We start from the raw sequence: 14,876 nt of genomic DNA on the forward strand, positions 1-14,876 counted from the left end.
AAAGAGTGTTCTTGTTCACTTGCTCAGCAAAAGATATAGTAGTCTATGTGGGTGGCAGAGATGGAGGATTATAGTTCACGGCCAACATGGACAAAAATTAGGGAATCCCAACCCCCACACACACAAAAAGGAAAGAGGGAGAGCATTAGTGAGCAAGAGCAAGAGAATAAAAGGGAAGAGAGGGAGGGAGGGAGAATAAAAGAAAGCCAGTTCAGTGATGCACACCTGATCTGTAATTCTAGCTACATACAAAGTGAAGGTAGGAAAAATGCAGTTCCACAGTCAACCCTGAATAAAAACCCTATCTGAAAAGAAAACAAAAGCAAAAAAGATGGGAGGTATATATCAAGTGATAGGATGTTTGCCTAGCAAGAACAAGATCCTGGGAGGTTCTCATTTCAAACTTTACTACTTCAAAGGAAGTAAAGCAGGAAGGAAGGCAAAGATGGACTTATTTTCAATATATTAGGGAAGGAAGAAAGGAAAGAATGGAGAGAAGGAGGGAGGGAGGATCAATTTATTGTTAGTATGCTATTGAATGTTCAGAATAGACAAATGAGCATACTGGCTTCCTCCCTCCCTCCCTCCCTCCCTCCCTCCCTCCCTCCCTCCCTTCCTTTCTTCCTTCTTCAGTACCAGGAGTTAAACCAAAGGCCTCACACTTGGTAGCCAAGCTGTCTACTCCTGAGCCACACCCTCGGTCTCATTGGCTTCCTTGTCAAAGGGATGGAAGTAATCCAAAAGTAATTGTTGAAATAGTTTAAAATTTTTGAATATACTAAAATCCATTATATTTTACATTTAAACATAAAATGAATGCTATAGTATAGACAAAACAGGTATTCTAGATCATAAACACACAAGTGGAGATTTGTAATAAAATCTCGCCCATTTTGTGTGTATGGCAGCTGCTCCAAAAGTTAAGGAAGCTTCGGGTATTGTGTGTGTGTGTGTGTGTGTAAACTTGTGTATACATGTGCATGTGTGTGTATCCCCATCCTCCCAAATGTGCCTTAAAGGTATGCCAGTTTCTTAATTAAGAAACTTGTAGGCTGGGAGCATGGTTCAGTGGTACAGTACCAGCCCTAGCAAGCCTGAAGCTCTAAGTTCAAACTCCAGTTACTGCCAAAAAACAAAAACAACCAAACAAGGCAACTCCCCCACAAAAACCAAACAACAAAAGAACCCAGGAAACTTGTATAGCACAGAGTTCTGAGAGATAAGAGTAACCAATAGCGTGATCTGATTACCATTTTATGTCATTTTATTATCATTCAAAATCTTTCAAGCACAATTTTACAGGCATTAAGTCTCCTAGCTTTCCAGTTGTGAGTTTATGCCAGCTGCTGCCTTGCTTTTCTTTGTAAGTCAGACTTACTGTGGTTGTGGGTATTTTTAGCCAACCATCTGGCTCTTGGCAGTGAATATTTTAAACCAGTTGACTTTTAGACAGTGCTGCTTTCTTTTGTTTACAACTAAATTATGTGTTCAAATAGTGCTTTCCTAGATGTATCAGCTCTCTCTGATGGTAGAGTAGGATGCTAGTACCGTTAGTATTCTGTGGCAATAGGAACATAAGCTGTAGAATCAGCGATTCTCTGGTTTTAAGCTTCACCCTAGCTATGGAGGAAAGAGAAAATCCTGTCCCTTATTTCTCTGTCTACAAATTGTGGATTTATGATATCCACCTCATAGTTTCTGTGTGGATTAAATGTGATAATATATGTAAAATACTTAGTACAGTATCTGACAGATAATGGGGTCCAAATAAGTGTTGAAATTTTTCCCTCTTTTCTTAAGGGAGAGACATTTCTGCACACATTTTTATGTATTTTTACGACACACTGTGTTTGAGTTTGGGGTTACAGCAATGAATATACAAAAATGAGGCAGAAGTAATTACTCCCTATTTTTTAGTGAAAGTATTGTTTGAACTCTTTCAGTCCTAAGAACATTAAAAAGTTCACTGTTCTTGACTATTCAGAGCCAGCATTTTGAAGATTCTTTACCTAACCAAAGCTACAATAACAAAAGTAATAGTATTATCTGTATAATATGTTGATACACACACACACACACACACACACACACATACATACACACACATTTTTTTTTTTTTTGCCAGTCCTGGGGCTTGAACTCAGGGCCTGGGTTCTATGCCTGAGCCTGTTTGTGCCCAAGGCTAGTGCTTTACCACCTGAGCCACAGCACCACTTCTGGCTTTTGTGTGTGTGTGTAGTTTATTGGAGATAAGAGTCTCATGGGGACTTTTCTGCCTCAGTTGGCTTTGGACTGCGATTCTAAGATCTCAGCCTTCTGAGTAGCTAGAATTACAGATGTGAGGCACTGGAACCTGACTATGTGGATGTTTTATACAAGACATTTATGACTTTAGTGACTCTTTGTATTATGCCATTATCTGCAGAAGGGCTTCAGAACAGTGCCAAGGTAATAAAACCTGTTTCTTTTCCAATAATTAGATATCCATCAATATCTAAAAAGACACTTTACCTAGTGATATCAACGAAAATTGGCAGAGCCAGGACCTCCAAAATTCCATCTCTTTTATAGTCAAAACTATCTGGAGGGGCTGGGAATGTGGCCTAGTGGAAGAGTGCTCACCTCGTATACATGAAGCCCTGGGTTCGATTCCTCAGCACCACATACATAGAAAAGGCCGGAAGTGGCACTGTGGCTCAAGTGGTAGACTGCTAGCCTTGAGCAAAAAGAAGCCAGGGACAGTGCTCAGGCCCTGAGTTCAAGCCACAAGATGGGCAAAAACCAAAACTATCTGGAACTCCAGAAAATAATAAAAAGTTTATTGCAAATTAATGGATGCTTAATCAAGGGGGAAAGAAGATCTGAGTCTTGGCATTCAAGGAACTCTCTTGCACCACTAACTGATCACTAAGCCAACTTGTATTAGAGACTTCAGTGGCCACATGTAACAAAGAATAGAACTTATAAAATCAAGCTTTTAAAGTTACTAATTAAGAGCTGAGTGCCTATAATCTTAGCTACTCAGGCTGAGATCTGAAGACCCAAGTTTGAACCCAGCCTGAGCAGGAAAATCCATGAGAATGTTATCTCCAGTTAAACATCGAAAAGCTGGAAGTAAAGCTGTGGACTAAGTAAAAAAGCTAAGAGACAGCACCCAGGCCCTGAGTTCAAGTCCCAGTACCAGCACACACAAAGTTAAAAAATAAAAGTTATTCATCAAATAGCCACAATACACAGAAACAAAAAATCCAGAAGAGAAAATCTGACTTGCATATTTGCCACATTATACTATCCCATTACAGTATAATCAATGTGCACCATAACATTTTGATCAATAGATTACTATGTCAGTCTATATTAGATAGCCTAAGTACTAGCCTAACTAGGTTATTCCTAGTTATATGCCCTGTTATGTTGAGTAATGATAGAATCAATGCTTCTGCCTTTACATACACTTTTTGTGCCCTTTCACCCTATTGCATTACCTATTTGTCTGTCCCTCTGGACTTTGATTCTCTGAACACTTCCACTGTGTCTCATTTTCTGATTCTCAGAGTCTGAATAGTATCCCCCAGTGTCCGGCATACAGTAAGTACATGATTAATGCTTGCTTGGTGTGAGACTCTTGCTTGGCAAGAGTTGTGGAGTAGGAAATAAAGGTAAGAAATTAATTATGGTCTGCAGGGCAGGTAGAAGTTATTTGCAAGTGATTCTATCACAGCATACGATTTACATGTATCCTGGACACCTAAATATGAAGTAAGACCCCAGCCTCAAACCATATGCAAAATTTAATCACTATAAATCAGAGACCAAAATGTAAGCGCCCATACAGTAAAATGCTTAGAAGAAAAAACTTGAGAGGGGTTATCTACATAGTAACTGCTCGCTCTCAACATTCATCTTGCTAAAATTTAATGGATTTCACAATACAAATAGGTACTGTGAAGTTTCATTTGGGTTTTATAAAGTCATAATGTAAGTCATAAGATAAAAATCATATGTTCTCAAAGCCTCTTAAATCACCAAGATTTAGACTTTGGAAACTCAAATGTAATGAATTAAGGGCGAGACTACATTTAATTTTGATTCCTTATATATTCTACTATGAGCCAGGCATTGGTGGCTCACACCTGTAATTCTAGCTACTGAGGAGATTTTAGAGTCATGGTTGGAAGCCAGCCCTGGCAGTAAAGGCCCCAAGACCCTTATCTCCATTTAACTACTCAAAAGGCAGGAAGTGGAGCTGTGACTCAGTGGTACTCAGTGGTGCTCACTAGTGCTCACCAGCCTTGAGCACAAACGCTTAGGGACAGTGCCTAGGCTGAGTTCAAGTCCCAAGACCAGCACACACAGACACAGACACACACACACACACACGCAGACTGCCACTAATGTGCATTTTTGTAAGTTATTCAATGTTTTTTTCCATGGAAAGGTTGATTTAGATCGTTTGAGGAGAAGTTTGAGCTTAATAAAAAGAAAATGTTGTTTGTAAGAATGATTTGCTGATGCACCCTATTAAGACTGGTGAAGTGTCCCTACATCTCTCTGACATGGGCAGAATAAACATTGGTCTTGCCTCATTTTGCTTTGAACAAGGTGTTCTCTCTGTAAAACATTCTTTCTCTTTTGGCAAGATTTACTCTTAGAGTGTGTTTCATTAATTAACTCATTTTCAATTGTAACATCACAAGGGATCTTTCTTGGTGAATGACTTAGACTTAGAATGCATAAAAAGATGATCTTTTTCCTCAACTATATGAACTAATTTTGGCATTTGCCTTTACCTATTTATTTGCAGGAAGCTCAACTCTAAGGTGCAGCGGAGTCAGAGCTGCAGTGACACAGTTCAAGACAAAGTGAAGAGCAGATTCAGAGCAGCTCCACCCAACAAAGCCAAGGTACGCCTCAGCCATGGGCTTCCAGGGTCCCCTATGCACCTTCTACTGGAGAACTCTACATGCTGGTGTGAAGGAGGACAGAGTAAATTAGTAACCAGATTGACGTCATTAGGCCATTGGAGAAAACTATGTAAACGCTCTCAATTAGTTCCCTCACTCTTCATATCTTTAATCTTGTCTCAAGTGTGTAGGAATTTGTTAAATGATGCATGTTTTAGGTTAAATTACCCCCTCCCCTTTAAAATTCTTGTCCTGGTCCTGGGGCTTGAACTTAGGGTCTGGGTGCTGTCTCTAAGCCTTTTGGCTCAAGGCTAGTGCTCTACCATTTGAGTCACAACTCCATTCCCGGCTTTTTGTGGTTAATTAGAGATAGGATGTCTCACTGATTTTCCTCTTCTGAATGGCTTTGAACTTCAGTCCTCAGATCTCAGCCTTCTAAGTAGCTAGAATGATTACAGGTGTGAGCCACTGGTGCCTAGCTTCCCCCTCCATTTCTTAGGTTGACATTACCCTTCTTCATTTTCTTGTCCTTTTCTTCCCTGTGTAGTAAACACACACACAAAATCTTTGAAATCTCTTTTAGGTCACAACTATGACTCCAGCCACCAACCCCATTATTGGTGTCCTCTTGTCTACTCAAAACAATCGCTGCCTCTCAGCTCCTGACTTAACCATTGAAAAACGTCTACCCTTCAGTTCCCTCTCATCTTTGGTCTCCTTGCATAAGCCAGAACGCTCCATTAGCCCTGAAAGCAACGATAGCATCTCCGAAGAGCTAAACCATTTCAAGCCCATTGTCTGTTCTCCATGTACTCCTCCCAAGAGACTCCCTGATGGGCGTGTTCTGAGTCCCCTTATCATCAAGTCAACCCCTCGAAACCTCAGCAGAAGCCTGCAGAAGCAGACTTCTTATGAGGCCAGCCCACGGATTCTCAAGAAGTGGGAGCAGATCTTTCAGGAACGGCAGATGAAAAAAACCCTTTCAAAAGCTACTCTCACTTCTTTGGCCCCTGAAACAGGAGAGGACTTACCCAGTTCTGAAGTTCTTTATTATACCAAGGAGACGCCACTTCTGGCTTTAAATACAAGACTGTCCCTGGGGCAGATATTCTCTGAGTGTACCATCACCACCGCTGATCTTGAGTATTTCCCCTCCAGTAGCCAAACAAAATCAGGACAAGACAGTGGTAGAAAAAGGAGCACTGAGGTCCCACTGGAAACCTGCTATCCCACAGAACTCAACAGGGCAGCCAGTGGGACAACTTCTTTGGATGGGGAGCAGTTTGAGGGGTCAGGGTCAATCACAGATGCTACATTAGACAAGCCCTGTATAAACACAGCCGTGAAAGGCTCCGGAGTTAATTCAGTGTTACCCCAGAGCAATGTTTTGGATGGGGTCCTCAAAACAAAGAAACAGCTCAAGGCATTGAATCGTTTTGATGGGGCTAATGGTGTTCTGGTAGACAGTCTCAATGAGGAAGCACTTCCTTCCTTGCGTCGGGGCCGGAAAAGACATTGTAAGACCAAGCACCTGGAACAAAATGGCTCCCATAAGAAACTGCGACAAACTAGCAGTGAAGTAGGTCTGGTCGCAAAAGATCCAGTACTTCGAGAGATGGAGCAGAAATTGCAGCAGGAAGAGCAAGACCGGCAGCTGGCTCTGCAGTTGCAGCGTGCTTTTGACAATGAGAGGCGGACTGTGAGTCGGCGGAAAGGACGTGTGGATCAGTATCTCTTAAGGTCCAGCAGTATGGCAGGGGCCAAGTAGCACCTAATGAACAGTGGTACCTGTTTTTAAGAGGTCTTTGCCCTGGATCATTCATCTAGAAGAGCTGAGTGTTCTCACTTTGGGTTTCTTTTCATAGCAAAACACTGTCTAATAATGGTTCTGAGAGGTTCCAGGGTCTTGGTAGTCAAAATCCACGGGAATTGCCTCTCTGTTCTCTCTGACCCAGGCCAGAAGCACTCCTCCTCTGAGTGACCCACCTCAGAGAACTTCTGGGTCAAATCTGGTAGCACCCACTTGGAATGGGATTTGGAATGGCCTCATTCAGGAAAAAAAAAAAAAAATTGTGGCCAGAGTTAAGAATGGTAGAGGGAAGAGGGATACCTTCTCAAACTGTTGAACCTCCTGACATTTAATTGCATTTTGTTTTAAATCAGCCTTGCAGATAAAACATTTACTCCTTCTTTTTCAAAGAAGTGGAGCAGTGTGGTACTGTGGAATATCCAAAAGGATAGATTAAATATGTTCTTTCTCTTTCCCCTTGCCATGCCATCCTAAATCAGTGGAGCTTCTGCTTCTGCAAGTTGGCTTACATTCTCAGTTTAGCTAGTGCTCTATGCCTCACAGCAGATTCATAAATACTGTTTAATTTGGTCATCCTAAGAAACCTAGCTTGTAAATGATATTTTCCCCAACATTAGATGATGAAAACATAGTGTACATGTTCAGATTCTTGCAACTACTAAGCAGTATAGCCTACACTGATGGCAACAAATCTGTCTTCTGGCAACAAATCTGTAGATTCCTTAAACTCACAAGTTGCTGAAATGAACTGCATCCTAGACTGTCAATGATACCTAGAGGAAGCAGTGATAGTGCAAAACCAACCTGCAAGTCATTGGATGGATGGGGAGCCTACACATGTGCTATGAGGTGTCTACCTTGCCCTCTCCCCGCCCCTATCCCTAGTCTACAGTCTTATGATTTCCTAGGGATTCCAGCCTTTGAGAAGAAATACAATTGGGGCTTTATTGCTACTTTTCACATGGTGATGGTTATCTGCAATGTTGATTTAAAATCCTAAAACCAAATTGTCCCAAAGTCAGGCCAAGAATTATGCTGAAACTCCATACTGTGGAAACAAGGTATCTATCTAGCTGGATGCAGCTGGTAAATTCAGTCCCATGGACATTTGGGGTTATTTTTCTTAGCAGCTGACACTGTGTGTCTTTTGCATCCCAAGTGGTACTTGGTGCTTCTGCCCTTCTGGGCTCATTGAGAATAGAGATTAGGTTATGATTTTAGGGAATCTCAGATGGGCTAGCATTGTCTGTGATTGTATGAGGTGTTACATAGTCACATGACTGGCATTTTAACAAACCTTCTGAAGCTTGTATATCGCAATGTGTGTTATCTCCCTTGAGTAGCCCCCAAGCAGGATACTACAGCTTTCCCTCATGATGTTATCTTTGGTCAAAACGATTCTGAAACTGTCTTCAAAGTCTGGAAACACGTGGGGGCACAGACTCCCTCTAAAATGTTAGAATGGGAAGGAACCTAAGTGGTTTGTTCTGGCCTCTTTTTGCTAAGGCAGAGGCTAAGGACCAGAACACTGAATTGGCAGGGAATACCAACAGCATATTCTTCTTAGGACAGGTTCCAATCTCAAGTTTGGAGTTACAAGAGAGAGAATTTTAAATTTGGAACTAGCCAAAAGTGATTTGAAGTCTCTGGGAAGACAAGTAGGTTTATCAAAATCAAGAGTGTGAAGTAAAAAATGAGGTGTCACTGTGAAGCAGTCCGAGCCATTTTCTCCTGTAGTGCACCTTTCCCACACAGTTGTCAAAGAGGTGCCAGGTGGGTTGTGGTCATCACTGGGACATGTGGGGTCTCTTCAATGACAGTTTTGGTGGGTATGTTCCTCACCTAAGTATATACTGTGTCGTGTGTGTGTGTGCGCGCGCGCACGTGCATGCATAGAGATGCATGTTTTAAAAACGTGCATCCGTCTCATACTTTATATCCACACTGCTCCCTTGAGTTCTAGGACCTGCGCCTCTGTGGCTTCTCGGGGCTGTGAGAGGGCATGTTAGTGTTCCCAGGAGAAGAGTTGGCCCTGGTCTACAGAGGCCAGGGAGAGTGACCTTCCTAAATAGCTTGTGAAGAAAACTTACCACTTCCTATATTTCCATTTTTGATCATAGTAAGTATTGTTGGAAGGCTAATCTTGATGGTAGAAACAAAGACATTTATTTTTCCACTTGCCACTTTTTCTATATCCAATAATTTGAAAAGTGCTTTCAGTTGGAATTTTGTTTTTTGGTAAAAAGATAAATATTTTTAATAGATGAAAGATATATATTTTAAATATTTTCCCAAATTAATCCTTTCATTTTAAGAATGTGCATAATAGTAGCGATAAGTTTCAGGTGCAGAGTGAAAAGCTATTTCTTGTAAGCAGATAATCCAAACCCTAGCTGCAGCTTTCTGACTGCTCCCTGTGCCCCAGCTGTGATGGCCAGGACGGTGTGGGCCGTGGTCACTTCCCACACTACCTGCTGAGCGGTTAGGCTAAACAGTTTCATTGAGGAGGAAAGAGACTTAGTCTGTAACCAGCTTGGCTTTGGAGGAGGGGGGAAAAAAAAAACCTCCAGTAACATATTATCTGTATTTTAAGATGCTTTTCATATTTAATAACTAAAACCTGAACACTTTCAGAAAAATTTACATCTCTTGTTGCTCAGCTATGAAAGTGGTCACAGAGTTGCTGGCATAGAGAGAGACAAGAGGAGAAAATAGAATGGGGGAGGGAAAAATAGAATAAGAGACACAGTATTTCACAAAATAATCTTTTTTTCTCACAAATCACTAAAGTAGTCCCCCAGTGTTCCTTGTGTATATACATCATGTTTTCTTACTAAAAGGGAAATTTAAGAGAGGTGGGAGGGTGGGAGTCATTTTGATGGAAAGGCCAAGAAATGTGGCGCCCTCAAGAGTCTCTCAGTCTGTCCCACACTTTGGGAACATGTTCATGACTTGTTGATTGTCTCTGTTGGAAGAAGTCATCTGAGCCTTTGGCTTGGCTTCACATCAAAGGATTATACACCTGGCCCCTGGCCCTTTCCTTAATTTGCCTCTTTATAAGAAAGATTACATCTGGCTGAGGCTTACCAGGGAAGCCTTTTGTGTTTTCATTTGTTTTTAAAATTTCATTTTAAGATTTAATTTTTTTTGTGAGCTGGGAATATGGCCTAGTGTTAGAGTGCTTGCCTCGCATACATGAAGCCCTGGGCTCAACTCCTCAGCACCACATATATAGAAAAAAGTCAGAAGTGGCACTGTGGCTCAAGTGGTAGAGTGCTAGCCTTGAGCAAAAAAAGAAGCCAGGAACAGTGCCCAGGCCCTGAGTTCAAGCCCCAGGACTGGCCAAAAAAAAAAAAAAAAGATTTAATTTTTTTTGCTGAAGGAAATGCTAGTCATAAATGTTCTCCTCTGGTTCTTCCTTAGGAAAAAGGGAAAAGTGTCCTCCAGAGATTAAAATTACTTAACTCTCTTCTGATTACAAACTGACTAAAATGGGAGGCCGATGACTGAAGGCTGTGCTGTTTATCTTTTTTGTTAATTTGATGTATACATAGAATCTCTTAAACTTGTGCCAAGCCTGTGCTGGGTCGTGAGATACAATGATGGTCTCTGCTGTGGAGATGTTTAATGTCCAGTGGAATGTAATTGAATATGTGTGTATGTGTGTTTGTGTGTGTGTCTGTCTGTCTGTGTCTGTGTCTGGAGAGTATGATAATGGTCTTACAGAAGGCCATTTCTTTTATAGCAGTGTTCTTCAGCGACCCTATTTTGCATGTCCAGCACCCAGCAGGCTGCCTGGAACATTTTAGACACCCCATCAGTATTTAGGTAACAGTGTTTTTCAATTTCCAAAGTAATTTTACCAGGGAAAAATGAATCTTCTTTTGTAATGATTACAGACGAATCACCCCTCTTCAGGAGCAGCTTTTCGTTCAGTCCTAAGAAATGAGGCAGGCTATGGGTCACTGACATGGTCACTTTAGCAACTTCACCTCCAGCTTCACCTCTCACCAGGGCCTTTCTTTTCCCTCACTGACTTACTGTCAAGAGCAAGAATGGGGAGAGTGCAGAAAGAATCAAAGGCTAGATCACAATCATGGAATGGTAGAGCTGGAATAGGCATGGAAATCATCCAAGCTAAAATTCTTCACCCCTTTTGCTAACAAGTGAGGATCCAGTGCTCATTGTCCTCTACTTTATACTGTGGCTTTCTGGAGCCTGAGTCAATAATCATTCAAGTTCTACACATTTTTTTCAATTAAGATTAAAATTTACCTAATCCCCTAAGTATACACTCAGGTAGGGAAAACCCCTATAATGTAATCTAAGTGTGAATCATGGAAACAGATAAGATTTGGGTTGGTGTAACTGTCATTTTTACTAATGGCTAATATCTGTCCAGCCCTTCATTTTCTCTTGAAAATCACAAACTCCTTAGGATCTTTAAATGTTTTTTAAACAACCTTTTTCTCATCAACCCATAAAATGGTCTTTTGGCCTCATCTTTGGAATGAACTGACCAGGCTATGAATCCTCATGACTCAATAGGAAGTGGGTCAGATTCTAGGGTGAGAGGGATGAGTAGATTTTCTTCTGAAAATGATACAGAATTGTATCTTTTACACATGATTGTCATTACTGGAGCATTCTGAGGAAGACCAGTCTGTGGAAAAGAGACGTAGAGATATGCAAAGGTGACCTGTTTAGAGATTAGTCTGGATAAAGAGAAAAAGTGCCAAGACTGAGTGGGCTGATTGCTTTTATGTGTTGTCAGTGGGGGTTTTTTTTTTGTGGTTTTTTTTTTTTTTTGTCCTCAGAAAAACAAAACAAAACAAAAACCCATACTCTCTCCTTTGTGAGTAAATGGGTCTTTACTGTTTTGCTAGGAAGATGGCAACTTTTTAAATGTGAAAGGCAACCTCAGATTCTAAGCAGGCTCGCTACTCCCCTCACCCTGCTTTTCCTGGTGTCTTAAGTCCTGGACAAAGCCAAGGTAAAGCAAGGTTTGCTCATCTTCCTTTCCTGTCATTTAATTTGAGGTACAAACAGTATACTCTTCAAGTACCAAGTTATTAAATCTCAAGAGTAGCTTTTGGCCCAGGTTACAAGTTAATATGGCAGCAGACTCTCCATGGTTGTCACCACCTACCCTCTGAACTATGCCACAAAAGGAGCAGGGGTTTCCCTCTCAATCAGGTTTGCATCAAACATGGCATCACCAATGCTGGGCCTCTAGCAGAGCACTTAAAAGTCCTGAGAGAACAGGTTTTATGATGAACTTAAATGCCAACTGTTGGATTTTTCTCCTTGTGCACAATGTACTCTTAACCTATGTACAAATACAGTTACCTAAGGCCTTTCCCCTTCTCTCCTGGAAATAGAATATGGGTTGTCTGTTGGGTTTAGTCAGCCTGCTGCAGCTCCCTGGTGGTCCAGTAATAATATAGTCAACATGCTGTCTCTATTAGAAGCAGAGGAAGGCCTGGATCATTGTGGACTGCCATTGCTGGCTTCCCTTTGCCTGACTCATCATAAAAAGCATTTTGACAAAGACAGGACTTGGAGCAGGGATGGCTTGTCAGAAATGCTTCTAACACAATGAGATGACGTGGAATTGAGTGGGATGATAACGTTTATTGCAACAGTACCAAAGTGCATTTTTCAATGTATTGTCTGCCTGCTTGGGGCAAGGCCCAAGTTGAAAATACAGTAAAGCAAACTCATGAAAAGTGTGAGTGCTCTGCTTCTTACCAGCCTTGACTCTGAAGAGCAATGTCTGACAAACATGAATATGCTTAGACTGTGATGCGTTGGGTTCTTTGAACTTGGAGATCCCCATATTGGAATGCTTTGCTTCTTTGAATTTCAGAATGATGGGAGAAATTGGAAGCTGGGATGAGATTTCCAAGGTGTATGACAACATCTCTGGGTGTACGTTATCTCCAATATACAACTTATTCTCTCATAACAGTATGAGTAAAGAGTGTGGAGGAGGACATTGTCCTTGCATGAGGGCTATACTTAGAAATCTGATACTGTGTATGCATGTGCATGCCAGTACTGGGGATCAGGACCTATTATTCTTGCTCAGCATTTTTGCTCATAGTTGGTATTCTACTACTTGAGCCAGGCCTCTAGTTCTGGATTTTTGCTGGTTAACTGGAGATGAGTCTTTGATTTGTGTGTCCAGGCTTTGAACCAGAAATTCATCAGATTGCCTTTAGCACTAGTTTTCACCCAATAGGGAACAAATGTATCCCGGGGGTTCCATGTAAACTTGGAAGACCCATCTGGAAGGCTGCTAGTGCCATACGTGGTATGCCAGCCCAAGGGGCCCTTGGCATTAGTAGGCCCGAACCTTCAAAGGAAAAGTGGTTGCAGAGGGAACGTGCAGCTCGTTGGAGAATCAAGAGCAGTGCTTGTCTCCTGGCCCCTGAAATAACAAAATGCCCTACACGCCAATCATTAGTTATCCTGTAGCTGGATGAGGTGAGTGGTGCAGTTCTCATTTGGAGTTGGGAATTCTGGCCAAACTCTGTCCATCTTAGAAGCTGGGCCCTCTGACTCCAAAGCTGCAGACTGCTGCTTCCCTGGTGTAAGCCACCCTTAGGGTGACGCCTTGTTCTACACTAGCCTTGGCCAGCTGTGATTCCAACTGCTATCTAGGGAAGACTCCCCTTAGACTGTGACAGGCAAGGGACCAATCTGACTCCTCTGTACACCCATTATTGGGAGAGAGAGAGGGATGAGGAACCACGGGAAATGGGGCAGGGTATGTTTCTGCATCATTCATTTCTTTTGCCCACATGGAACTGTCATGGTGCTCACTGACATCTTGGATGAACAGAAAAACAGTTCTGTGTGAAAGGATTCAAGGAAATAACTGAGTTGGTCTTGAAAGGACCAGTAAGAAAAACTGCCATGTGGTCTTACCAGATCTTCCTAGAGGTGAAGCAGTCACTGGATAGCAAATAGTAGCTCCCTTCCTGGGGTCCACATATTTATTGACATCTAGTGTGAGGGAATCGGAGGAGTCAGTACTCTACAGCTTCCAAGGTGGGAAAACTAGGTAGAGAATTGGGGATGATCACCAACAGCTTAGCAAGTCTAGGAGAGGCAACTTGATTATACAGTTGGAATCTTCAACTGAGATAGTATTTGTGGCCCAGCCTTTCCAGAATGTCCTCATATTGGTGAAAGCTCCGCCTGGATGGGCAGAGGGCAAATATACTCTTGTCCCCAGAGGAGAACTAGTATTACCTAGACTTACCTAATGACAGCTAAGGTCAATGGCTAGAACTGCAGAGACAGCCTAGTCATAGGGAGCAAGGCAGATGGACTGGAAGGGCTAGAGGCTGCCTTGAGGTGGGTACAGGGATGTGCCCAGGGGCCCCTCAAGTGTCGATGGTCTGACCACCATTGACTAAAGGAGCAGTTCAGGGGGTTCTCCAGTATTGAAACCTGGTGAAGCTGGTGAGTGACTGGTGGGGAGATTCTAGCGACAGGGTGTTTGCACTCTAGGAGATCCGTGCTGTCAGCAGCATGCCGTCAAACATGGCTGCTGCCGCTGAGGATCACCGTGCATTATGTGCATCTGCTCAGGTGCCTTCTTCACTTGGGGCTCCCTGTGTTTATGCTGCATGATGCATACCAGCATGTCAGTACTGGTGATTGTGAGAGACTGAAAATTAGTACACTCGCATGTACATATTTAGTTGCAAATTAGGTTGTCTCTGCTTGCTGAGGAACCATAATCCTTATGCTGGTGCTTCCTGGATCCTAGGGACTGCAGGTCTGCCACAAGGTGGCATCTCCAGGAGAGGAGTCTTAGAGCAAGAGTTGTCTTGGTGACTGGATGTGCCCAGCATTCATCCCCAAATAGTCACCTTGGAAGCCAGCGCGGCGGCCTTGTCCAGCTTCTCTTCTGTAGCAGATGCTGCCAGCTGGGCATACACCGAGAATGGGCAGACTACCTTGACCACACAGGTCTGTTGTGCAACCAAAGCTAGTTTGTTTGCATTAAGTCCTCAGCTTGGGTCCTGGATTTCAGAACCTTGGGAAATCCCAGCTAAGCTCTGGCCTTTGTTAGTCCCATCACCCTCTTTTCCCCTCAAAGAAAATGCTTTCCTCATGGACAAAAAACAAGGCCCCGTGGTCTTGGG

At 42.5% G+C, this 14,876-nt stretch overlaps 1 protein-coding gene across 1 annotated transcript in view; it reads left to right on the forward strand.

The window, feature by feature from the left end:
- Positions 1-9,263, forward strand: part of Rnf169 (ring finger protein 169) — a 49,304-nt gene extending 40,041 nt beyond the window's left edge. Inside the window, exons 5-6 of the mRNA XM_048361544.1 lie at positions 4,805-4,904; positions 5,488-9,263. Of these exons, the coding sequence (XP_048217501.1) occupies positions 4,805-4,904; positions 5,488-6,672 (1,285 nt within the window). The 3' untranslated portion in view covers positions 6,673-9,263. The remainder of the gene's footprint in view (positions 1-4,804; positions 4,905-5,487) is intronic.
- Positions 9,264-14,876: the final 5,613 nt, after the last annotated feature.

This window comes from Perognathus longimembris, chromosome 13 (genome assembly GCF_023159225.1).
Source record: "Perognathus longimembris pacificus isolate PPM17 chromosome 13, ASM2315922v1, whole genome shotgun sequence".
Classification (NCBI taxonomy): domain Eukaryota; kingdom Metazoa; phylum Chordata; class Mammalia; order Rodentia; family Heteromyidae; genus Perognathus; species Perognathus longimembris.